Source organism: Carcharhinus amblyrhynchos, chromosome 14, assembly GCF_965287045.1.
Source record: "Carcharhinus amblyrhynchos chromosome 14, sCarAmb.v2.hapA, whole genome shotgun sequence".
Classification (NCBI taxonomy): domain Eukaryota; kingdom Metazoa; phylum Chordata; class Chondrichthyes; order Carcharhiniformes; family Carcharhinidae; genus Carcharhinus; species Carcharhinus amblyrhynchos.
In genome coordinates this window covers 34,495,564-34,522,761 of record NC_137337.1, presented here as the reverse complement: position 1 = coordinate 34,522,761, position 27,198 = coordinate 34,495,564, and the positions used below count along the sequence as shown (strand labels likewise).

Genomic DNA, 27,198 nt, shown 5'->3' with positions numbered 1-27,198 from the left:
TGTTCGGGTACACCTAGGGAGAATTTAGCATGGCCAGATCACCTAACCAGCACATCTTTGGACAGTGGGAGGAAACTGGAGCACCCGAAGGGAACCCATGCAGACACAGGGAGAACATGCAAACTCCACACAGAGTGAACTGAGCTGGAAATTGAACCCATGTCCCTGCACTGTGAGGCAGTAGTACTAACCACTGTGCCGGCCACTGGGTCAGGGTGAAATGCTCCTTTGGAGAGTTGGTGCTAACTCGATAGGCCAAATGGCCTCTTTCGGGATTCAATGGTATTGACCTCAGTGGTTCAGTAACATGGTACACAATCAACGTTTTTTCAAACGACCTGGCATTATCTGCGGCACTTATTCCAGAAAATAAATTGAAAATTTATATCCGGAATATTAGATTAATTTTCACCTTCTAGAATGAGAGACTTCTGCAAACTGTCTTTCAATTCTGCCACAATGTCCTGCATTGATTTCCATTGCTTCCAGCGTTCACATATATACATCACATTGTAGATTTGCCTTGTTTCACATTTGGTTTTTAGAATCCCTAGAATGTGAAAGGAGGCCGTTCAGCCCATCAAGTCTACACCGTTTCTCCAAAAGAGCATTTTACCCAGGCCCACACCTCTGCCCTATCCCTGTCACGATGTGGAGATGCCAGTGTTGGACTGGGGTAAACACAGTAAGAAGTCTCACAACACCAGGTTAAAGTCCAGCCAATTTGTTTGATAGTAAACTCACGAGCTTTCGGAGCGCTGCCCCTTCATCAGGTGAGTGGAGAGTTGGGTTCACAAATATGGCATATATAGACACTGAGTCAATTGAAAGATAATGGTGTTAATTGTCTCAAACCAGGACAGCTAGTAGGATCCTGCAAGCCCAGGCCAAATGGTGTGGGCCACACATGAGGATCTTGCGTTCACGTCACGCTACATGTAACCCCCACCACTCGGCCTGGGCTTGCAAAATCCCACCAACCATCCTAGCTCGAGACAATTCACACCTCCCTAACCTGTGATTATCCCCCTCTCCACTCACATTGGTGGAGTGATGTCATGTGAGGCCCACACCATTTGGCCTGGGCTTGCGGGATCCTACTAGCTGTCCTGGTTTGAAAAAATTCACACCATTATCTTTCAATTGACTCAGTGTCTATATATGCCACATTTGTGAACCCAACTCTCCACTCATCTGATGAAGGGGCAGTGCTCCGAAAGCTCGTGAGTTTACGATCAAATAAATTGGTTGGACTTTAACCTGGTGTTGTGAGACTTCTTACTGTGTCTATCCTGTAACCACAGGCATTTACCATGGCCAATCCACCTAACCTACACATCTTTGGGCTGTGGAAAAAAACTTGAAGCACCTGTAGCAAATCCACGCAGACATGGCAGCAAATGTGCAAACTTCACACAGTCACCCAAGGCCTGGATCGAACCTGGGTCCACTGACGCTGAGAGGCAGCAGTGCTAACCACTGTGTCACTTTAAAACAAAAATTAGGTTCATTCACGCCTCTCAGGATTTATCTTCCCTCCTTAACTGTTTTCACCGCTACCTATGCAGTTGAAATGATTCTCAATTCCTGCCTCCATTTTACCTATAACCCCCACACACACCCTTCATGGTTTAATCGCATTGTATCCCACACAATAGGACAGCTGGGGTATTTGCCTGTAGACCTCAGAGGCATATTCCCTATTGTCAAAGCTGTCCAGAGTGATAAATGGCTATCAATGCAATCTCAACTGCCTGCAATGTAGTCATATCCAGTGTTGTTTCTGTGTGAATTCAGAGTCGTGAGTATGGGCATGCTTCCTGGAGAAAGCAGTCAACATTTCAGCTGATGTTTTAAGTTCTGTGTTAATCAGGATTTAAAATCCTGATGGGCAATGGGCAAATATCCGGTGAAAAATCAAAGGCCTGGGTGCAAAATATTCAAAGGGTGGTTGCCCTCACACATACACGATAACCTCCCCAGTGTGGAGCTCCCAAATCCGGAGACACCAGTTCACAAGTTATTTTTTTGATACAGTTCTCAGCCTGGCCACTTGTGGAGCTGCAATAATCCCAGACCACACTGGGAAGGTGATTGCTGCTTTACACTTCACTGTGTGTCTCCTTCTACCCTTTGCACCTTATATCCAAGCCAGCGTTAGACCCTGATCGGAAATCTCTGCACTCTCCCCAGCCCGTGGCTGTACTGTGCTGGTTTATACACCGCTCTCTCCCTGGGCTGTTTGTGCGATTCTCATTTCACAGTGAAATTGCTGAGAGGCTCTCTCTCTCCCTCTCCCAGGAAAGCACTGATCTGTAAATAAGTCAGTTGAGTTCTGAACAGAATGAAAGGATATGATCTTTTTAGCTGACCTGTTTTACTTACACCCGTAATCATAGAATCCCCAGTGCAGGAGGAGGCCATTCAGCCCATCCAGTCTGCACCAATCCCACTCCGTAACCTCACCTGCCAATTCCCCTGACACTAAGGGGCAATTTAGCATGGCCAAATCAACCCAACCTACACTTCTTTCCCATCTGTTTCTGATGTACTTCATGGAAAAAAATCTGTCTCCCCTGACAGGAAACAGACCACTGTGAATACAGATCAGTCCTTCTCTGGAAATCCTGACAAAACCATGCACACAAACACATACGTATCTGGAACGATGAGGAGTTCATTCCCTCCCCACTTTCACTGTTACTGCGGTAGGGAAGAGGGGAGTAGCGCCTTCTATGATATCTGATGTTAAATGTCATTTTCTGTCACCCACAAGGCCCCAGCAACAAACCAGAGTGAGCCATCAGCAACTCACAGTGAAATAGAAATAGCAACAAATAGTCCACACTTGGGGAGGAACAGCGGAAGTTAATGCACTAAAATGTGCGTCTGTGTCCATGCTAAAACACGTTTATTAGTAAATATGAAGGAGGAATCTCCAAAAACTACAATATTTTAAGTTTATTTACTAGTGGCGGCACGGTAGCACAATGGTTAGCATCGCTGCTTCACAGTTCCAGGGACCTGGGTTCGATTCCTGGCTTGGGTCGCTGTCAATGTGGAGTTTGCACATTCTCCTTATGTCTGTGTGGGTTTCCTCCGGGTGCTCCAGTTCCCTCCTACAGTCTAAAGACGTGCAGGTTAGGTTGTTTGGCCATGCTAAAATTGCCCCTTAGTGTCCTGGGATGTGTAGGTTAGAGAGATTAGCAGGTAACATATGTAGAGATATGGGGGTAGGGATTTGGTCGGATTGGTTGGTGCAGACTTGATGGGCCTAATGGTCTCTTTCTGCACTGGAGGGTTCTATGATTCTATCATAGTGTCACAAATATACTTACATTTATATTGTAATGAAGTTACTGTAAAAATCTCCTAGTCGACACACTCCAGTGCCTGTTGGGGGACAACAAAGGAGAATTTTGCATGGCCAATGCATCTAACCAGCATGTCTTTTGGACTGTAGGTTGAAACCCACACAGATACAGGGAGAATGTGCAGTCTCTGCACAGACAGTAACCCAAGCTGGGAATCAAACCCAGACCCCTGGCGCTGTGAGGCAGCAGTACTAACCATTGTGTCCCCACCAGATGTAGCCCCAAATCCAAAGCAGCTCTCCAAAAAATTAAGTTAGGCAAAGAGCCCTCAAAAAACAAATTATTTTCACTCCTGCTCTAAACCAATGCAAACTTTCAAGTGATAGTCTGTTCTACAGTAAACAAGGGTAGTTTATGTCTTAGAGATAATCTCCAGAGAAAAAATAAACAGTATTTTATGCACATAAAACACCTTTGCCCACAGGTGCCCGTTGTCCTGGTAACAGAGTCTCCCTGTCGCAAAGAGAGGAATCCATCAACAAGTACAGAGCAAAGGTATTACAACATCACTGACCTAGATACTGGACAGGTTTAGGCATGCTACCAATAATAGGCAATACGATATCTGCTTACGGGTGTGACTTGTTGATGACAAAATATCAAGCCAAAAATGTGACACTGCACAAAGCAAAATGGAAACTTTCAACTTCTGTAAATCGTTCATCTGCATGTTAATTATTTTCTGAAAATTACCCTAGAAAGAATATTTAGAAGAATCAAAATGAAGATGAAGATGTCACATGAAAGTCCTGCATTTTTACAGAAAAAATGCTAAGTACGGTGTTTTTAAATCAGAACTCCTTGCTTGTGACATTAATAATTCTGCAGTTTTTCCTTAAGTGAATACCAATGCCTGTATGTTTCTACACTCTAGTACAAACTGGTATTTAATTTAGTGACAGTCACAAATAGAGCAGCACAGTGGTTAGCACTGCTGCCTCTCAGTGCCAGAGACCCGGGTTCAATTTCTGGCTTGGGTCACTCTCTGTGCAGAGTCTGCGTGGTATGTTGGTTTCCTCTGGCTTCCTCCCACAAATCTGAAAGACATGCTGGTTAGATACATTGGCCATGTTAAACTCTCCCTCAGTGTACCCGAACAGGTGCCAGAGCGTGGCGACTAAGGGACATTCGTAGTAACTTCATTGCAGTGTTAATGTAAGCCTACTTGTGACACTAATAAGTAACCTTAAACTTAAATACTGCAGGCAGTCAGGCCAGTGTTATCTTTATTACCTTCCAAACTTTAATTCCATAGCTGTGCAATACTTCCAAAAAGATCTTACAACATCCTCCATAGCCAACTTTTGGTAATAAGCACACTTCTTCAATATAACAGCTGACAGATTTACAAGGCAGAAGAAGTTGCTTTACTCTCTCAATTTATGAAGTTTGGAAGCCTTTTAACTGGAAGCTATTTCATTTATGAAACCATCACAGTTGATTGCACCAGAAACACTTCCTGATAACCTTCTGCATAATTTACCAGTCAAATGTTATGATAGTCAGCCTGATGTGGGAGGTCAGCTTTATTTATTTGAACCCAGTTATGAGGGATTCTGTATTTTGTCCTCAGAACGTGTGAGATTTCAACTCAAATTAGCTCAGCTACCATGGTTGGAAAAGGTTCAAGATCGCATCTAAAGTGAGAAGATTGATTTACAGTCTCATGTTCAAGTATATTTTGGGTAAATCTCTCATCTCAATTTTTGCCTCACCACTCGTGACAGTGGCAGGTCTCATGGAGCACTGTATAAATCCTCACTCTGAAAAGTTACTACACCTTTTATTGCAGAATCACAGAATTGTTATGGTGCATGTAGAGGCCATTTGGCCCATCTTGTCTGTGCCAGTTCTCCAAATGTGCATCATGACTTAGTGCCATTCCACTGCCTTTTCCCCGTATCTCTGCACATTGTTTCTATTTGTTAAGAAAGGAGGTTGAGTGCTAGAAAAATAATGCAAGTTGCTACATCGTTCCAAGCTGCTGCTGGTGGTACGTTTGATGTGGAGATGCTGGCGTCAGACTGAGGTAAATGCACTAAGAAGTCTGACAACACAGTAAAAAGTCTGACAACACCAGGTTTTAGTCCAACCTATTTATTTGATAATATTCTCACAAGCTTTCGAGGGGACTCCCTCTTCGTCAGGTGAATGGAGAGTTCTGGCCTCGGACAGAGCATATAAAGCACAGACAGTTTAGAGATTACTGATTAGAATGCGAATCTTTACATTCTAATCAGTAATCTCTAAACTGTCTGTGCTTTATATGCTCTGTCCGAGGCCAGAACTCTCCATTCACCTGACGAAGAGGGAGTCCCCTCGAAAGCTTGTGAGTATATTATCAAATAAATAGGTTGGACTAAAACCTGGTGTTGTCAGACTTTTTACTGTGTTTACACCAGTCCAACACCGGCATACCCACATCAAGTCTGACAACACCAGGTTTAAGTCCAACCGATTTATTTGATAGTAAACTCGCAAGCTTTCGGGGTTTGCCCCTTCGTCACAAGTCACAGTGTTGTCAGACTGGTGGTACGTTTACCATTTTTTTTACTATAGAACCATCACTGAATCCCCACAGTGAAGAAAGAGGCTATCCAGCCCATTGAGTCTGCACTTACTCTATGAAAGAGCATATTACCCAGGCCCACTCTCTTGCCCCATCCCTGTAACCATGGCTAATCCATCTAATACACTCATCTTTAGACACCAAGGGGCAATTTAACATGGCCAATCCACCCAACCTGCACACCTTTGAACTGTGGGAGGAAACCAGTGCACTCAGAGGAAACACGCACAGACACTGGGAGAACGTGCAAACTCCATACAGACACTCACACAAGGCCGGAATCAAACCTGGGTCCCTGGTGCTGAGACAGCAATGTTAACCACTGTCACCGTGCAGCCCGGTTTAATTTATAACCATAACCAAAACCACATTGAAGTGCTTATCTTTCCAGTATCTGAAGTCCAGGCAATCATGCGTCATATCCAGTGAGATAAAAATATTACAAGGTTACTAATCAATCCCTGGATAGTAATATAATACCATATCGTACACTTAAGGTCAAACTTTAATTTGTCAGAAGTAAAATTTCACATGAATCTGGTCAAAGCTTGGAAACAATGTTGGTAGCAATCTTGATTAAGAGTATCACCTCGAGAGCAAAAATAGACTATTCAATTTCTTTTACATTCAAATTAATTTTAGCAACAGCTTTCAGCAGAACGTAGCCTGAGTTAGCTCAAGCCAAACAAAAAGGTTATAAAGTAACAACGAGGAGCTGCAAGAAGATGATATGCAAAAAGAGAAAAGCAACGACAGCTCAAGGTAAAACAACAAGGAAACAGTAGCGCAGTGTCAGCACACAGAAGCATTGTATAAACATGAGGCAAAATTACAGCACAATCATTGTTGGACAATTTGGGACACACCTAGTTCAGTTGAAAGGAACTGGAAGTGAAATGAACCTGTGATCTGAAAAAAATAATGTTAAATAAATCAGTGCCCAATTCCAAAATTTAATGATGGGTTTGATTTTTGTATGCATTTGAACTGTCAGCATGACTGATAACAAGCACAGCAACTGACCCCTTTACTCAGTGGGAGAAATTTTAACTATTTTTGGCACTGGAACCTGAATTCTGTAAGGAATATAATATTGTAAAACTGGTGTTTTGGTAAAAATTTCATCAAAGGTATAAAAGAACCTAACTATGTGTATAAAGTATTACCTGGAGTTATGTAACAGCAAATTCAAAATTATCCAATTTACTAACATCATCAGGCACATGGATATCTGCCAGAGGCCAACTAGTAACTGATTAGCTTAACTTGTTTGAAATATTTACGCCAAATCATAGAATTCCTACAAAGCAGAAGAGGCCATTCGGCCCACTGAGTCTGAGCTGACTCTCTGATAGAGTATCTTGCTTATCTGGAGTATCTTAGTGATTCCACATATTTATCATGACCAATCCACCTAACCTGACATCTTTGGCCAGTGCGAGGAAATCAGAATAAACCCACATGGGAAGAACATGCAAACTCCACGCAGACACTCACTCAAAAGCCAGAATTGAACCCGGGTCCCTGGAGCTGTGAGGTAGAAGTGCTAACTAATGCCACAAGGATTTGAGGGACATACAATGGCAAGACAGTTTCCTCAGCTATAGGCTGTAAGCTAGAAAAATTCCAAGTGTAGAAAGTAAATTTCAGGCTGTGGAAGGAAATGGGTTGTATTAAATCAGCTGCCTGCTACATACAGCTCCTAATATTTAACACCACTGAATGCAGTATACCTAAATATCAGATGGCATGTATAAGCAGGTGGACAATTCAATACTGATTGTTTTGCACTGGCATCCAAGATGAATCTCTACCCTGTGATTTATGAAGCTCTCTCTCTCTCTACTCTTCGTCAGATAATAGAATACCCACCTGAATATGTGCCCTTGAAATGGCTTAAGCATATAACAGAACGGAGCATCGAGATGATGAAAATATCTGTCAGGGATCTGACGTGTTTTTATCTAGGTTTAAGTAAGGACGCATTTCAAGTCTGATTGTTGAGATGAAAGCATCATCCTATCCTCTTCAGAGGTACGGACAGAAATGTGGGATGGGACACCCCATAATGAGAAACAAACAAGTCAGAAATTAAATGTGATATGGGCATATAATCGCACCACTTTTGGCATGAACAAATCAGTGAAGGTAGAATGTAAAATGAAACACGATTCATAACTCAAAATGAAACTATTTCTAAAGGTTTGCAAAATGCAGACGACATATCTGTGAGCAGAATAAAGACATTACAATCACCTCATTTTATACCTCAACACTTGTTTCCCAATGCAGCTTTCCAACTCAGTTCCCCTTTGCATTCATTGCTGGAAAAATCCCTCCCCAAAAAACAACAGCTGCACTTTTAAACTCCAAACAAACAGTGTAGCCTTGGCTTTTCCTTCACAATACTACTCCTGCAGCTGTCAGTTTGCTCAACCACATCCTCACTTGCGCTTTTTGATAGCCTTGCTTCCAGTAATACCATAACTTTCTCCCACCCTGGCCATCACCCGCGACGTAGAACCCAATTACGTTCTGTCAAGACCATGAAGAAAGCTTGATCAGATCTGGTGCACAACTGATTTATCCACAAACTACTCCAAAATCAGTCTGAAAAGCAAAGTTGCTTCTTTTTACCACTACCCACTATTTCCTTAAACCCTGCTTTCTTACAGACTTTGTCATTAAGACTGAGACCTGTGGCTTCTCCCTCACCTCCTTACCCAATAAGCCACACATCCTCTAATGCTGCCTCTTCCTCTCATCCCAAACTCCATCATTTCTCTCTATTTTCTTTCACGTCTTCACTGAGTTCATCTTATCCATTAGATCCACTTCCTGCTCCCTTCTCACTAAACTGCTACTTAACACTAAACAGCATCCCTTCCTGGTTTCTCTCTCTCTCCCCCCCCGCCCCACCCCACACTGACTTACACCGTTCAAGTAGTGACCTTAAATATTCCAGAACTGCTGCTTCTGCAAAAGAGACTCATCCTGGACCCCTTCATCCTTCTAAACTTATCACGCCATCTCCATAGATAAGATGAATTTCCCTCATTTAAACTCTGGGAAGAGTGAAACTATTGAATCAGAGCCTGCCATCAATTCTATATCCCCATATCCCTCTCCTATTTCCAAGGATAAACCAGACTGTTTACAGCTTTGATGTCCTATTTGCACGCAAGCTATATTTCTTACCAGGATCATCTCCAAAAAAAAAGTAAATGATAGAATCCCTACAGTGCAGGAGGCGGCCATTCAGCCCATTGAGCCTGCAACCAAACAACAATCCCACCCAGGTTCTATCCTTGTAACCCCACCTATTCACCCTGTTAATCCCCTTGACACTAAGGGGCAATTTAGCATGGCCAATCCACCTAACCTGTATATCTTTAAACTATGGGAAGGAATCAGAGCATCCGGAGGAAACACACGCAGACATGGGGAGAATGTGCAAGCTCCACACAGACAGTCACCTGAGGCCAGAATTGAACCCGGGTCCCTGACATCGTAAGGCAGCATTGCTAACCACTGTTCCACCTGCCTGTTTCCAAAATCCTTAAAGATGCCTTATCTATTGACTATTGCAATGCTTTTCTGGCCAGCCTTCTATACTCAAACCTCCATGAACTCCAAAAGAGTTTGATGTTCTTATCTGATCCTGATTTATGTAAATTAGAACCAATAGGCTTCTTAAACTAAAATTATTCTCCCCTCATCAGTGTTTTTGAATACTGGAGAGCAGGTGCAGATTGGTGTTCAAGGTGGTAATCCTCTCCCACTTCAGAACATTATTGGGCGGCACAGCGGTTAGCACTGCTGCCTCACAGCACCAGGGACCTGGGTTCGATTCCAGTTTGGAACATCGTATGTGTGGAGTCTGCTGTTATTCCCGCGTCGACGCGGGTTTTCTCTGGATGCTCTGGTTTCCTCCCACAGTCTGAAGACGTGCTGGTTAGGTGCATTTGTCATGCTATATTTCTCCCTCAGTGCACCCAAACAGGTGCCGGAATGTGGAGACTAGGAGATTTCACAGTAATTTAATTGCAGTGTTAATGTAAGCCTACTTGTGACACTAATAAATAACGTTTATACTGCTGTGATGGTATGTAACCTCGGTGTCATTCTGGTTTCACCTTTCACACACTCCTGTACGTAGAAACCGGCTCCTCAGCAATTTTCCATGTTTTCTATTCTGACTTGTCCTTTAGCTATTGGCACACAATTTCAAGAAAAGGTTCAGTACATGAAAAGGTCAGCTTGTACACTTGACAGACATTCCTGACCTGATGACTAATTCAACATTATCAGTTTTTCTCCATTCACTTAGCCAATCTTTCTATATAAAGGTTTGGCCCTGATCAGTCTGTGTGCCCAGAATGTGCTAAATTCTTAAACGACGCAGGCAGCACAGCAGTTAGCACTGCTGCCTCTCAGTGCCAGGGACGTGGGTTCAATTCCTGCCCCGGGTCACTGTCTGTGTGGAGTTTACACATTCTCCCCACAACTGGGTGGGTTTCCTCCGTGTGCTCCGGTTTCCTCCCACAGTCCAAAGATGTGCAGGTTAGGTGCGTTGGGCATGCTAAATTGTTCCTTAGAGTCCAAAGATGTGGAGGTTAAATGCATTAGCCTTGGAAATACGTGGGGTCATGGGGAGAGGGCCTGGGTAAGACACTCTGCCAGAGAGTTGGTGCAAACTTGATGGGCTGAATGGCCTCCTTCTGCATTGAAGGGATTCTATGATACTAGCTCAGTAGCAACAGAAAGCTTGATATTCTAAAACAAAAGCCACATAGGTGACAAAGAAACAATCTATTTCTTCTCCTACTGCTGAACTTCTCTTTTGGCAATATTACACCAAATTCATCAGAAAAGCAAAATCTCAATTGTATAAGATATCACTTAAAAGATATGATATTGCAATTTAACTTCTTTTTTCCAGATAAACTCGAGATCACAGCCTTGTAACTGACTCAATGATATTATTTTCCTTCAGCTACGTTACAAGAAGTAGTGTCACAATCAGCATCGCTTTCAATTCCAGTTATGAAATTCTTTGAAAGGCCTTGCTGTTTTGTTTGTTTCAGTGGCTTTTTACTTGGACTTCTACTGAAAATGGCAAATGCAGATGATATCAGTACTAGCCAAAATATTTTGGGGGTCAGGTCACATGAAGAAGCAAAATCAAAAGGTTAAAGTTGAGTCAGTAGGGTGCACAGTGGTTAGAACTGCTGCCTCACAGCGCCAAGGACCTGGGTTTGATTCCCAGCTTGGGTCACTGTGCAGAGCTTGCATGTTCCCGTGTCTGTGTGGGTTTCCTCCGGGTGCTCCAATTTCCTCTCACATTCTGAAAGATGTGCGGTTTAGGTGCATTGACCTGAACAAGCGCTGGACCGGGGCGACTGGGGAATTTCACAGTAACTTAATTGCAGCGTTAATTTAAGCCTTACTTATAACTAATAAATGAACTTTAAAACTTTACAACTTATCATTGTCTCTACCACCAGTCAAAACAAAATTTTGCAAGTATGCTGGAAATCTGAAACAAAAAGAACAAAAATGAACATCGTTTAGGCTGCTTTCCTTTCTTTTACAGATTTTGCCTGACTTGCTGTGTTTTTCCACCATTTTCTGTGTTTACTTTCAACTAGTAATTAATTCAATTCTCCAAAGGTTCAATCTCAGCAACCCTCCCAAACATTATCTTGATGATCATTTGTTTACAAAAGAACTTGTAAGACTAACCTTCAGGGCTGAACTTGCAGAGAGGACCTCCCGATTGTCAGAAAATGGAGAGTTCGTAGGGCACAGTGTCGTATCAAAGCCTGAAAATTCAGTTTCACCACAGTCAGACTGAAGCGTGCCCTCAACTAACTGGGCATTATGTTCAAACGTTGTCCAATTTGCTGCAGAGTCAGTGAAGCTGTTATCAGCAAAAGCTGCAGACTGGCCTGGATTGTGGCCTCTCGGTGGTTCCTCTTCAGCGTTCCCAGAGACGTTTGATTTTAACACGCTGAACTTCAGAGCACAAGCGTCAGTAGTTGAAACAGAAGCGTTCAATCCATTGTCACATTTGCGATTTGTAGTTTCATGGCGTTGGTTCAGAAAGTGATGATTTGTGAAGCTTCCGTTAGGAATTTTGGAGCTCTGTTCCTGGAAGCTCTTTCCAGCAAAATCATCTCTCTCACTCGAAGACAATTCACGAAAAGTACCACAAAACTGAGAGGTTTTACAATAACCTGCAAAGTCGCTCCATAACTCATTGTTTTCTTCATCTTTTGATGTAAACGATCCTTCAATTGTTGGAGCGTTAAGCTGTATATCCTCCCTCCCACCCATTAAATCAGTTCCATTTAAATTATGCTTCATTTTGCTAATGGGATCCTCCGTGTTGCCTGCTGGGGTAGCACTGAGTGATTCACTGCGATCTAATGCTTCTGAATTGAAAGAGTTGTGAGTTTCCAGTACAGTTGTCTCTCCTTGGATTTTGAACTGAACTGCACCAAGATCTTGTTCCTCCATGTAATTCTGGTTCACATCTAATCCACAATCATCCAAAGGAATAGAAACTTCCACATTTCCGTTAATGCCATTCAGTTTCACCAAGCATTCCGCCATGTTTGGGGACAGGTTGTTTGCATTTATGTTTTCTTCATCCTGTTGCAACTGGTGATCTTTCTTGATAATCTGTAACACCAGTTATCACGTTGACAGCACATAGCTGATGACAGTGCTCGTACGGAGTTATTATGCAAAGATAATTCAGAAATAGTTCACAAAGGGTCAAATGATTAAGAAATTAAAATGGAAAGTTACTTCCATTACTCTGTTTTGTTTCTAGCTTCCGGGCAACTCAATACACTTTTCATGTATCTCAGTTTAAAGTTACTAATGAATCAGCTTTAAAAGGAAAGTAGGTCAATCTTTATTTACTGAACGGCATTGTAGTTTAGATGCTATGGAGATATCTACTAATTTGCAAGCTACGTTTGCAAAATACGAACGGATCACTTCACTTTATTTTGCAGTTTATGGTTTTATGGATTGGGTTGTATTCCCTGCATGGTTACTGCTATTTTCCAATGACCTTCAGCATTTGTGCCAATTGTCTCCTTCAGTCTGTAAAAAGAGATGAAAAAAATAACAAAGTGAAACATTCTTTGCATATTTGTTAGATCAGGCATGGTATTATGGAAGTACACAAAAAGCTTTTATACCCAGACCAACGTCAATTCTGGCCTCTTAGCTACATCTTACAGCAGTTCAAGAAGGTAACTCTCCACCACTTTCTCAAGGGTAACAAGGGAAGAGGAGTAAATGTTGGCTTATAAAAGTTCACATTCAAAAACGAATGTAAAGAAATGTTTAGAAAACTGGATTTGTATGAACAATTTGCATTTTGCCAACAAGTAAATACTAAGTTTCCTCCTCCTTTCCTGTTTAAGTTTCATCACCAAAAGATGATTTAGCCTGTAGGATATCTTGAAGGCATATCAAAGTTAAGCCCAGTCATCTTTACTGGCTGCCCACAACATTTCCTAGCAGGGATCTTTGCGAAACAAATTAGGAATACAAACTTAGGATTATTTTCCTAGTTCAGGGTATTGAGATCATTTGTAATTGTCCCACTATTAGCATGAAAGTGTTACCAGTGATTAAACCTAAAACATTTCTCATCAATATGCTTCCCACTTTACTATTTTAGAATAAAGGAGTTAAAGAAAATAAAAGAATAGAAGCTGACAGCAAGAAAGCAGATGAATAAGTGACCAGAATTTTTGTTTTCGTGGTGTTGGTTGCAGGAGGAATGTTAACAAAGGCATTGGAAAGACTCCACACTCTAATTAAATTCTGTGGGATCTTTTACATTCAGTGGTGCAGGAAAACAAGACCTTGGGTTTAACCTCTCATCCGAACAGCAGCACCTCTGACAATCCCTCACCACCACAAATGAGTTGGGCTAAAACCATAGAGGTAAAAGTGCTACGACTCAGTTGAATTGATATTTTTTAAAAAATGAGTGAGTTTTGAATTTGAAAGAAAAAAAACGAATATTTAACATTTGCACACCAGTGTAAATTAATGTTTCATTTCGTCATGTGCATTGGCCTTTAAAAATCTCGAAGTTAACTTACTCAATTTTTAATTGGGATATCTGAGTAGCAGCATGTCCGATCTTAAGGTAGTTGTATCCTAACAATGTCTTGTGTCGACCAGAACAACGTTTCAACATAAACAGGAAATGCTAGAACTATACAATAGGTCTGGCAGCACCTGTGGAGAGTTAATATTGAATCTGTATGACTCTGTTTTGCTCTCCACATATGCTGCATTTTCCCATCATTTCCTGTTTTTCCAATTTCAGGTTTCCAGCATCCGCAGTTTTCTGCTCTTATTTTACAAGATTATATTCACTTTTTTTATTCAATCATGGGACATGAGCGTCACTGGCTGGGCCAGCATTTATTGCCCATCCCTAGTTGCCCGGGGGCAGTGGAGAGTCAACCACATTGCCGTGGTCTGGAGTCACATATAGGCCAGACCAGGGAAGGACAGCAGATTTCCTTCCTAAAGGACATTAGTGAATCAGATGGGTTTTTCCAACAATCAGCAATGGTTTCATGGTCATCTGTAGACTCTTAATTCCAGATATTGTTCGTAGAATTCAAATTCCACCATCTGCTGTGGCGGGATTTGAATCCAGGTCCCTAGAGCATAGGATTAATAGTCTAGTGCTAATTCCATTAGGCCATCATCTCCTCATTCACATGTAACTTTGGGCTCTTGCAAACTTAATGCATGACAGAGGTCACAGCCGACGACCATTTTGATTGGCGAATTAAGCAGGTTTAGGGTAGTCAGTAACAACTGTTCTTGGTGAAGGAGAAGACCTTCACCAGGGTTTGGCAAAGTTGGCAGAGGAAGATTCCCAGCTGGTCAATGTTGCAATTTTGCTTCAATAAAATGTATGGCAAATAAGGGTGTTACTCTGATGCAAAACGTGTGACAGTCAGACTGTCTTGGGGGGGCACACCATCCGTCACTTCCTGAAGAGCCACAGGATTCACAAATTCAATACAGAATACACTTGTTATCAACTTGCAAAGCAGAGAATGGATGGATAGAAAAATGTGCGATTGGTAAGTATGTTGAAATTTTCAAGGGTTTGCATTAATAGTGATTAGTTTGAATATCAGACAAAAGAGTAATAAGGTAATGATTTAATCGTGGCTCAAACTTATTAAAACGATTAAGAGGCAAGGCTGAGATTATCCCCATGTACGTAAACATGAAGAGGAAGTTTCTGAAAATTAAATGTTAAAAAAGAGCAGACTTTGCCCTCACTTCAAAATAAGCTCACATAATTAGTTTAATAACCACTGATTCTGAAATTTGCGACAATCTCAAATATATTGTGGAGATTTTTCAAAGCAGTACTTTGTTTGAAAATACTTTATTGGCACAGTGGGACAGCTGCACCAAAGAAAACAAGATAAATGACTAAGTTTCTCTACCAAGTGGATGCAACAGTTGCCGAATAGAAAAGGCATCTTATAAAATAAACCCCAAAGCCTCAGGATTGTAATTTACGCACAATATGATGGCAATGTTTAGAAACTTCAGTTTCTAAAAATTTCATCACAGGGCAAAACTTTTCTTTAAAAGAAACATAATTTAGAACTGTAGGATGGCACAGTGGTCAGCACTGCTACCTCACAGTGCCAGGAACCCGAGTTCGATTCCAGTCTTGGGTGACTATGTCGAGTTTGGAATTCTTCCCTGTGTCTGCATGGGTTTCCTCTGGGTGCTTTGGTTATTCAGAACTAACCATCTTTCCTCAAGTTAGGGTGGTTTTCACCAAAAATGTCAATTTTTTTTGGTATATACAAATTGCACAGGAATTTTGAGAATAAATTCTATGTCCAATTTTGATTTGAAGCATAATTAAATAAAAATTTCCAAATGGGACAAATTAGTTGACAGTCAATAAACCAACATTTGGGATAAGGTGTAAGTTTTAATTAAATATTAAAGATCTCAGCAATAGTCAGTTGTAGAGTTCTGCAGTTAAAAGCCATTAAGGCAGGACATTATTAAGGCAGCCTCCCATCCTTTGACTCTGACTACACTTCCTGCTGCCTCAGCAGAACAGCCAGCATAATTAAGGACCCCAGGCATCCCGAACATTCTCTCTTCTACCTTCTTCCATTGGGAAGAAGATACAAAAGTCTGAGGTCACCTACCAACCAACGTGAAAACGGTTTCTTCCCAGCTGCTGTCAGACTTTTGAATGGACTTACTTTGCATTAAGTTGATTTTTCTTCACACCCTAGTTATGACTGTAACACTACATTCTGCACTCTCCTTTCCTTCTCAACGAACCGTATGTTTTGTCTGTATAGCGTGCAAGAAACAATACTTTTCACTGTATGTTAATACATGTGACAACAATAAATCAAATCAAATTAAAATAAAAAAACACACTGTTGCCAACTGCTTATAGTCAGCCCTTCAGCAGGTAAATCTGATCATATAAACCTTGTTAACATCGTTTTCTATATTCAATCCTCAGTTCTTGTCTTTTTTGGAATGGAACAGAAACGATTGACAACAGGATCATTAAGAATTATTCGATTCCGTTTGCATACAAAGTCTCTCCTACGATACTCAAGCTACCCCGTTTCGTGTGTCATCATCCATGACTTGGGAGTCTCAATGTAACAAAAACAAGATAACAAGGCACATAAATATGCAAACATTTTTGCTAAATTTTTATTACCTTCTTGATTTTTAAATTGGCAAAATGTTGCATTCAATCCTTAACGATACCTTGTTTAAAAATATTAAAACCTCCTAGTTAGCAGTGAAATTTATTTTACGCTATGCCAGTGTATATAACACACTACACTATAACGCATTTTAAAATCGTATATTTACAAGAACAGTAACATTGTACTGATACTAATGGCAACTGATGTAATTACAAGCATTGATTTAAAGCCTCTTGGACATTTGAGGCTAGGATTGTTATAAATAGCAGTGCAAAACAATTAATGCCCTTATCAGCCGCACAATAATTAAGATTACTTCACACCCGGAAGTGACAAAGGCTTATCAATAGCATTTCACAATCTTGCTGTCATTTTGCAAAGTTGAAAGAAAGCATGTTCATGGGGACAGGGCTGGAGATGATGGCAGGTTAAGAATACCCTGGAGGAAGAACTCCCCAGAGCGAGGACAAGTCTTTCTCCCAGTGCTAGCTAGCTCTCAGCTGCTCCATCTATGCGAAGAATTAATATTTCAAACCAGCACTCACTATCGGTACCTTTCCAGCCAATATTTAAAATAGATCTGGTAAATTCCCACTGACTTGAAGCGAAACCTTTTCGTTTTAATGCAACTTATTTAGACCCATTTCTTGAAAAAATACATTTTAAATAGGATTTTTATGATCAAGCTCGTTTATATAATTTCAGCCCCCACACTTTTCCGCTCTCGTCGGTAGTAAAACTTTCCCAATCTTGTGTTTTTTTCAACCCCAGCACGAATGCTGAAAAGCACCCAGAGAGAGAGGGGTGCAATACAACGAGGAACCGGCTTAGCTACAGCGAGCCCTGGGCTGAGACCAGTTACTCTCCCACCACGGGCGGAGCCGGCAGATCCTCCAGCCTGAAAAAACTGAACAGCGGGGGGGAAAAAAATTAAACAGAAACAAAAGCCGGGCAGTGTTTCCCGTCTCAGCCCCAATCCTTGCTCGATTTCCCCCTGCCCAGCTAGCCTGCTGCAATGGTACCTGTGATCGGTCGGTTCCACCGCTGCCCAGGAATCAGCTGTGAGCCACAGTAGCAGCCTCGGCAGTCGCTGTATCAGCAGTCAGGCTCACATTGAAAAGCAGCCGCCTCCTTGCATTCCACTTGTGGAGTTGTTACACACGTCACCCAGCCCAACCCCTCTGAGCTTTGAGCATTTACTGACACAAACACCGCCAGCCAAAGGGAATCTGATCCTTTTGGGTTGATGACCTGATATTAGAACATTCTCTCTCTCTCTCTCTACAGATGCTTCCAGGCTCGCAGAGTGTTTCCATTTCCTGTCTCAGATTTCCACCAGTTGCCATTTTTTTTTGCTTTTGACTTAAGAGTGAGTTGCATGTATTGATTGAGTCACAGATGGTACCTCACCCCCTAGGTGTTTCCAGCCGTTCCCCCCCCCCCGCCCCCTTTGAGGTACACGTCTGTTGAGTCAACTGGCACCTGATGCATCTCTGCAACAAGGTTGCAACACAGTTTTACTGACTGCCCCAATCCTTCCTGTTCCTGTGAGTTGTAGGTAGGTCTGCTAACCTTGGTTTAGCTGATAGGGCAAATCGCCCTTTGTCTATTTGTGTACAGTAGGTCTGCAGACATGAAAAAGGGGGAGGGGAATGTTAGACTTACACAGAAGGTTAGTTAGAATGTGTAAAAAGAGATGAAAAATTACCATATAACCCTTCCCACCAGTGTGTGGCATTCATACATTGACACATTGTCTTCATATATGCATTTATTTTTTCATAAGTGTTCATTTGCTTGCTTAAAAATGTTTATTTCTTAATTATGCAGAACATGGATGTGAGACAATGTGTTCCTCTCTCCATGCCTATATGCTGCTTCAGTTCCCCAGCTTTAGATACATTTGTGCGTATACACTTGGGCTGCTTGCCTTTGACAATTTATATGTTACTTACAGACATATTGTGCAACTAATGGCAGCTGCGAATGTCTAAGTAGCAAAAGAAAAATCCAACTATATTATGCAAAAGATCAATATGTGTTATCATTGGCGCCAGTGTTCATTTGCATGGTGGTGTTTCTAGCGATGCCTGCCTGCAGAATTGTGTTACTGGCTACTTCCTGTTCAGGCTGCAAAGTGTGAGGTTAACTAGTGTGGCACACTCGGGTGTGTCCTTGAATACAGCCGCAATCACTGAATGTGGAAGATTATTACCGTCCACAGCCTTATGCAATGCATGGATACTAACATCGACCAAAGATTGCGCAGAAAACATCTTTCACATTCGTTCCTTAAGCAATATACAGTAGGAAGCAAAATAGGTCCTACACTGGCGCTATTTAAAAATGGTGCTTTTGATTTACCCGCGCTGTGGAAGCACCATGATGAATTCTTCAGTGAAGTTGGAAGTTTCTGCTAACACCTCAGGAAGGCAGAAGGTAACATTGGATAAAAGCAAATTACTGTGGTTGATGGGTAGGTGATGGTGTAGTGGTACTGTCACTGGACCAGAGATCCAGGTTAATGCTCTGGAGGATCCAGGTTCAAATCCCAACCACATTATAGATGGTTAAGTTTGAATTCAACAAAAAAGTCTGGAATCTGAAACCGAAAGAGAAAATGCTGGAAAATCTCAGCAGATCTGGCAGCATCTGTAAGGATAAGAGGGAATAAGTTCAGTAGGTCAGGAGCATGCTGACACAATGGGCCTACCAGGACAGTCCTTTTTGTGGACTTTGAGAACTAGGTAGAAGCAGGCTGTTCAGGGTTGGGAGAATATGAGGTTGGAAGCTGTGGAGGGAAGGCGTTTGGAGGAAATGAGGTCAGTGATGGAGATAATGGCTTGACGTTCAGTGATGTAGTTATGGTCCAGAGGAAGGCAGGAGGAAGTATCTGAGAGTTGGCGCTCAGCCTCTGCGAGGTAGAGGTCAGTACACCAGATAACAACAGAATCTCCTTTGTCATCAAACCTGCTGACAATGTCGGGGTTGGACCTGAGGGAGCAAAGGGCTCAAAGTTCAGAAGGAGAGAGATTGGAATGGGTGAGGGGGTAGAAAAATTAAGACGGCCAATGTCTCGTCGACAGTTTCCAATGAAAAGATCAAAGGCAGATAGTTGTCCTGATTGGGGTATCCAATTGGAGGCAGAATGTTGGAGGCATGTGAAAGGATCTATGTATGCGACACAGGGAGGACTCAAGCACATCCTTACTGATGCTGCCAGACTTGCTGAGATTTTCCAGCATTTTCTCAGAAGGTAACATTGCCTTGCTTTATAGGTAGAGGGGCTATGGTTTCAGTTCTGCTGGGTCACCAAATGAGCAGAACATGCAGTGGAGGAGGCAGAGAGGTGAGCCTTTGTGAGGAGGGAGGCGAGCTAGGTTCTCTTTTGAAGGCCCTGTCCTGGGAGAGTTCTGCAGGAGTACCAGTCTGGCATTAGGATGGGCCAGTACCTTAGGTTGGTTATGCTTCCCTGAGGAGATGGTGTTGAAGTTACACCGACACCTTCACCATAACCTGGAGCTTCAAAAGGGGTGACTGTGGTAATGTAATGGGCTAGTAATCCACAGGCCCAGGCTAATGTACTGAGGATAAGGACTTAAATTGTACCACAGCAGTTGGTGGAGGTTAAAGTCAATGAATAAATCTAGAATTAAAAGCTAGTTTTACCAATGATGATCATGAACCCATTGTTGATGTTGTAAAAACCCATCAGGTTCAATGATATCCGTTTAGGGAATGAAATCTGCCATTCTGGCCTACATATGATAACAGACCCACAGCAATGTGGTTGACTCTTAACTTTGCTCTGAAATGGTGTGGCAATTAGGGATGGGCAACAAATGCTCATCTAGCCAGCAGAACCCACATCCCATGGAAATTATTAAACCAGTGTGGAGTTGACCTTCAGTGACTGGGAAGATTTCTGCTGCTCTTTTGTTCTATGCAACTGGTTCCTTTCAGGCAGGAGCTGGAGACTTTAGTAATGTGTCATAATTCATCATTCCCAGGAGTATGACGGAGGCCACAGAGGCACTTTACAGAAGGAGAGGTGACTTCCTCCTATTTTTCCTGAGTAAGACCAGGATGAAAGGACATGTCTGCCAAGGGACCTTCTTTGATGGTGAAGGACACCATCAAATGCTCTGCTGGTTCCTCATGTCAAAGGGGAGTGATACTGTAATGACAAGGGCTACCACTCTGTCCAGGTGTGTGGCCACACCACAAAATCTATCTCAGTGAATGGCCACTACCCTGGCAACACCCATGATGCTTTCATCCTGTGACAGTCAGTACTTCCCACTGTCTTCAGGCCTTCAAGAGAACCAACAGGATGGTTACTTATAAAATGTAGAAACATAGAAAACAGGGGCAGGAGTAGGCCATTCAGCCCTTCAAGCCTACTCCATCATTCATTATGATCGTGGCTGATCATCCGTGGTCTGACTCCACTTTCCCCTGTATCCTTTGATCCCCTTCGCCCCAAGTGCTACATCTAATTGTTTCTTGAAAACACAATGTTTTGGCCTCAACTGCTTTCTGTGGTAGCAAATTCCACAGGCTGACCACTCTCTGGATGAAGGAATTTCACCTCATCTCTGTCCAATACAGTTTACCCTGTATCCTCAGATTGTGACCCCTTGCTCTGGGCTCACTCACATATGGAAACATCCTTCTTGCATCTACCCTGTCTGGTCCTGTCAGAATTTTACAGGTCTCTATGAGATTCCCCCCCTCATTCTTCTGAACTGCAGTGAATGCAATCCTAACTGAATCAATGTCTCCACATACATCAGTCCTGCCATCCCAGAAATCAGTCTGGTAAACCATCTCTGTACTCCCTCTGTAGCAAGAGCCTCCTTCCTCAGATGAGGACACCAAAACTGCATGCAATATTCCAGGGGTGGCCTGGTGGACTACTTACCCCACACTTGGCTCACAACTCCCTTCCACCATCTCACCACACGAGGTCAGTGGGTATCAGTGAAAGTTTTGGAGCCACCAGCAATATGAGGAGGACAGCATTAGTTTTCCTAAAGCAGAAATGCTGTTGCTTTGATAGTTGAGGAGGGCTCTGTCCAATAGAGGCTCAGGAAGGTCTCCATGATTATGGAGGTGGGCCACACTCTCCAGATTATGAGAGCTCAGAAAGGGGAGGAGGAGGACTGAATGGGAGCTCTTACAGATGTTATATCCCCAATAATATGTGTGTGTTGCGGGGTGGGATGGGGTGTGCAGAGCCACATGCATGCAGTTGCACCATTGAGAAGCCCATTATCCTAATGAACCCCCATACTCCATCCTCCTGCAGAGTATCTCTTACTAAGGTGATGACTCACCAAATAATTCATTTACGTAGAAACATGGAAAATAGAAGCAGGAGTAGGCCATTCAGACCATTGAGTCTGCTCTGCTATTCATTATATCATGGCTGATCACCAAATTCAATATCCTGATCTCATTTCCTGCCCCATATCCCTTGATCCCTTCAACCCCAAGAGCTACATCTAATTTCTTCTTGAAATTACACAATGTTTTGGCCTCAACTACTTTCTCTAGTGGTGAATTCACCACTCTTTGGGTGAAGAAATTTCTCCTTACCTCAGTCCTGAAAGGCTTACCCCTTATCCTCAAACCATGACCCCTAGTTCTAGCCTCCCCCACCACTGGGAACATTCATTTGGAATCCACCCTGTCTGTTTAGTTTGGAACAAGAAAATGAATGTAATTGGCACAAAGCTATCTATTCACAGTCATGTACAAAGCTCAGTGCCTTTCACAATACACCAAAAACATCCAAGATATGGTTCCTTGGATTAACTTTCAATTCACATTAATAATTGATGAAACAAGGAAATCAGTGACTTTGTGCAGTCTTTGCTGGACTTGTACTACGCGATGAACCAAACACATGTCTGTCAATATAAACCTCTGATTGGAAACCCCTAGCCACACAGTAAACCATCACAAACTAACAAGAGTCTTTGGTCCTGTCTGTTTACAAGTCTGATCCATTTCTTCTTCACAGACTTGGTTATCAGTCAAGAATCACATTCTCAGGATGGTCAGTTACCTGGGAGAGTATTGGAATAAGGTGGCATGTTTAATTGACCTGTGCCAAATACTTTGACTGACCTGTCAAAAAGGTTGCATTCATTTACAGTGGCAGCAATGAGATCACTAACCCACAACAAAGCCTGGCTCACCCCACCTTGTCCTGAGGTGTACATTTTCACTTGGTCATTATGTGATTCCCTCCAATTTATAGAAAATAGCACAGTGATGGATTTTAATCTGCGCATTTTGGAGTCATCAGCTGAATTTTGTTTAAAAATTGATTAATCTTAACCTACCCTCTTACCACCTGCCAACTTACCCACGTACACACTTCATCCATCTGTTACCTATCCAGGGTTGTAAAGCTTTGGAATTCTTTACACCAAAGTGCATGTTAGTGAAAAGAACTTTGCATTGTCAATCAGGCTGGGTGTGCCTTTCTTGCATCTGAATCTGATAACATCATCAAAGCTAAGTGATGTGTCCACAGTAGCGACCGCCTGCCAGCCTACCCAGCTACCAGCTCATCCACTTAATATACGTCATACACCCCACCCACTCACCCATCTACCGCACCCCACCTATTCACTCATTCATCCACTCAACCAGTTACTGACATTCATACTAGGCATTTAAACTTACCATATGGCAGCTAATGCCCTAAAAGGGAAGGGTGTCCTGTCCTCCTTCCCATACGCTCTGATGGACGCTGAGCCGCATATTTCTGGAGAAGCTGTGCCCTGAAGGCTCAGCAAGAAATGCACTGAGGCCTTGAAATGTTTGAATAGAGATTGCTGCCTCCTGAAATATTTGGGCTGATGTATACTGAGATATATATTTACCATTGTTGTTATGCTATCAACTGCACAAATAAAGGCAAATATCAGAATTTATATGCTAAACTATTCCTTTTGTAGATGCAAATACTTTTCTTCTTTGGGAACCAATCTGTCTAATCTCTCCTTGTCTGCAAGTTCCAGCCAGACAGATTTTACATGGAAATCCACTGATCTTTAAACAGGGAAACAGACAATTTGACCCAGTTACTGTTTACCTTCTGCTTGAGTAATCCCATGCACCTGGTCTGTCACTTTATCCCTTCCACTAATTATCCCACATACATTCTTAACTCATAGTGAACTTATTCAACTCTGACATACTCACCTCACTCTACTCTGGTGAGTTTAGTTTTCAAAACAAATTCATCTCAGTAAGCATGGTGAAAGCAGTTGCTGGAACTCTATAGAACAGAATCCCTACAGTGCAGAAAGAGACCATTCAGCCCATTGAGCCTTCATTGACCCTCCAACAGAGCATTCCAACTAGGCCCTAACCTCTCAGCCCCAAGTATTCACCCTGCTAATCTCCCTATCCTACACATCTTTGGACACTAAGTTTAAGTTTATTTATTAGTGTCACAAGTAGGCTTACATTAGCACTGCAATGAATTTATTATGGAAATCCCCTAGAGGCCACAGTCCAGCATCTGTTCAGGTCAATGCACTTTACCAGCATGTCTTTCGGACTGTTGGAGGAAAACGGAGCACCCGGAGGAAACCCACGCAGACGCGGGGAGAATGTATAGACCCAAGCCATTTGAGAGGCATAACATCTGCCCACCCCACATCTTCTCCCTGATCCTTCCCCATTCTGGGCATATTATTGGGAGTGTAACCAAATTAGGATTATACTGCAATATGGTATCATATTGGCTGTGTCACTGAACCAATATTCTGGAGGTCAGAGCTAAAGTTCCAGAGGTGTTCGTGCAAATTGCACTGCACCAGCTGGAGGATTAGCAGTCTTTCATATGGAGCTATGAATACAAATACTTGTTTTTATAAGGGATTCATTGCTTGGAAGTACTTAAATATATTGACTGGGCTTTTATCAATGAGAATGTTTTATTCAACGTAGTGAAGTCTGAAATAGCTAGTTAGAACAAGAGTATATTTCATTTCCTGCCCTTGGTGGATACGGAGTTGGCATGTAGGGTGTAAGGGCTAAGGGCAGTGAGTGAGTGGTAAAGGTTGGCATTAGTTGGCATAGGGATTATAAGGCCCTTGCGGGTGAGTAGAGGGGCATGGGGTAGGTAGAGGGGCACAATGTAGTGTTAGTTGGCATGAAATGAACACCAACCTTTATCCTTTCACAATGAAGACACCCAAGATTCTTGGGGAGAATTCAGAGCGGGTCACCTGTCTGGTGATTATGGTGATTGCCTCTTTAAGGAGAACACAGCAGATGAGGTGGGCCTGTTAGAATATGAACTCCCTGACTGGGGCCAAATGGATGGGCCAGTCAGAAGCCTCTTGCTTTGTACTTGACCAGGAGTGTCAGTTCCTCTGGAACACCTAATGCAGACAGATAACTGAAAGCACTCTGTACACTGCTGTCAGACTTGTAAGTAAAGGGATTTTGGTGAAGGAACGTCTGCCTCCTTTTACACTTTTACACCTGGCTTCAGGGACCAATTGGGACTGAGAGTGGATAATCAGCCTGGGAACGGAGTCCTCTTTGAGGTAGAAAACAGTCTGACGGCAGATAAGAGACATGTAGGGATGAGGGCAGCTGGTGGGCTGCTGGAGAGCAGGTGGAGGTGGTGGAGTGCTGCCAGTCTCTGTACAGGTTTCCCTTGTCAATAAATACCCTTCATGTTCCTGGCGAAGCCTGTAGCCTGTATCATTCACTGACCTTGTTCCTTCCTCCATTTTACGGTGGTTGTTTGAGGCCAATTATCTCAGTCTTCGGACATGCAGGAGCAGGGTAGACCCAGACCTTTTCAGCTGCTTCATCAATGACCTTCTCCACATCAGAAGTGGGGATGTTTCCAGTTTGTTCAGTACCTTTTGCAACTCCTCACTTACTGAAGCAGTCCTTGTCCACATGTCACAAGACCTGGACAACACTCAGGCTTGGGCTGAGAAGTGGCAAGTAATATTCTCGCCACACAAGTGCTGGGCAATGGCTATCTCCAACAAGAAAGAATCTAACCATATCATTTTGACATTCAACAGCATCTTCAGCACTGAATCCATCTCTATTAATATCCTCTGGAGTAATATTACTCAAATACTTATCTGGACCAGCTAAGTAAACAGTGTGGCTACAAGAGCAGGTTACAGGCTGGGGCTTAGTGACAGCCTTAACACCCCTAAATCTGTCAAGTATCTACAAGATACAAGTGAGGATTGTGTTGGAACTTGCACATCCAGGAAAAAGCAGCCCACTTGATTGGCACACGATCTACCACCTTAAATATTCACCTCTCGATCAATGGTGCACCATGGGGGCAGTGTATACTATCTACAAAATGCATCGCAGCAGCCCTCCAAGGCTCTTTCGACAGCACCTTCCAAACCTGTGACCTCTACCACTTAGAAGAACACCACCACATGCAAGTGTCTCTGCAAACCACACATCATCCTGAATTGGAACTATATTGCTGTTCTTTCATGCTGGGTCAAACCCTGGAACACACTCCTAACAGAGTTGTGGATACACCAGTTGGACTGCAATGGTTCCAGAGGTTTTTTATTTATTTGTGGTACATGGGTATCACTGGCTGGCCAATCACCACCATGGTGGCACAGTGGTTAGCACTGCTGCCTCACAGTGCCAGGGACTTGGATTTGATTCCCAGCTTGGGTCACTGTCTGTGTGGAGTCAGCACATTCTCCCCGTGTCTGCGTGGATTTATTCCAGGTGTTCTGGTTTGCTCCCACAGTCCAAAAGACATCCTGGTTAGGTGCATTGGCTGTGCTAAATTCTCCCTCAGTGTACCTGAACAGACGCTGGAATGTGGCGACATAATTTATAATTTTTATTTTTTAAAAAAAAATTCCAACAATAATTTAAACCTGAATGAATTTGTCTCTACATTTGTAAAGTATATTTTCAGAGTCAGAAAGGTTACCTTTTTAGTTATTAAGACTGACCATGCTATTACAAAATGTACTTATGCCGGAACAGACAAACCCTAACTCTTCCTGGCATGTGTAGTAGGTATCTTGTGGGAAAGTACCACAACCTTGTGCCTTACATAAGCCTGAATGCCAGTTTTATTGATGAGCTTGTGAAGGTGCAGGACAAATCCAACAGCATTTCCACATTTAACTGAGCATGTGGGGAGGCTAGAAGCTGCTTGCCCATTTACTCCTGAATAACGATGAGCTGTGATAGCCTCACTGTTAATCGTATGTTCACATCATGGTGGCACAGTGGTTAGTACTGCTGCCTCACAGCGCCAGGAACCCGGGTTCGATTCCTGGCTTGGGTCACTGTCTGTGCGGAGTTTGCATGTTGTGTCTCTGTGGATTTCCCCCTGGGTGTTCCAGTTTCCGCCCACAGTCTGAAAGATGTGTTGTTTAGATGCTTTGGCCATGCTAAGTTCTCCCTCTTGTGAACATGAAAATCCCCTAGTCGC

The 27,198-nt window shown here is 42.7% G+C and overlaps 1 protein-coding gene across 1 annotated transcript in view; it reads right to left on the bottom strand.

Annotated features, from left to right (window-relative positions):
- Window positions 1-18,088, bottom strand: part of LOC145352578 (uncharacterized) — a 52,472-nt gene extending 34,384 nt beyond the window's left edge. The window contains exons 1-2 of the mRNA XM_080202630.1: window positions 17,738-18,088; window positions 11,689-13,062 (exon numbers count right to left, since the gene is read on the bottom strand). Coding sequence (XP_080058756.1) covers window positions 11,689-12,561 — 873 coding nt within the window. The 5' untranslated portion in view covers window positions 12,562-13,062; window positions 17,738-18,088. The remainder of the gene's footprint in view (window positions 1-11,688; window positions 13,063-17,737) is intronic.
- Between the last annotated feature and the right edge of the window lie 9,110 nt (window positions 18,089-27,198).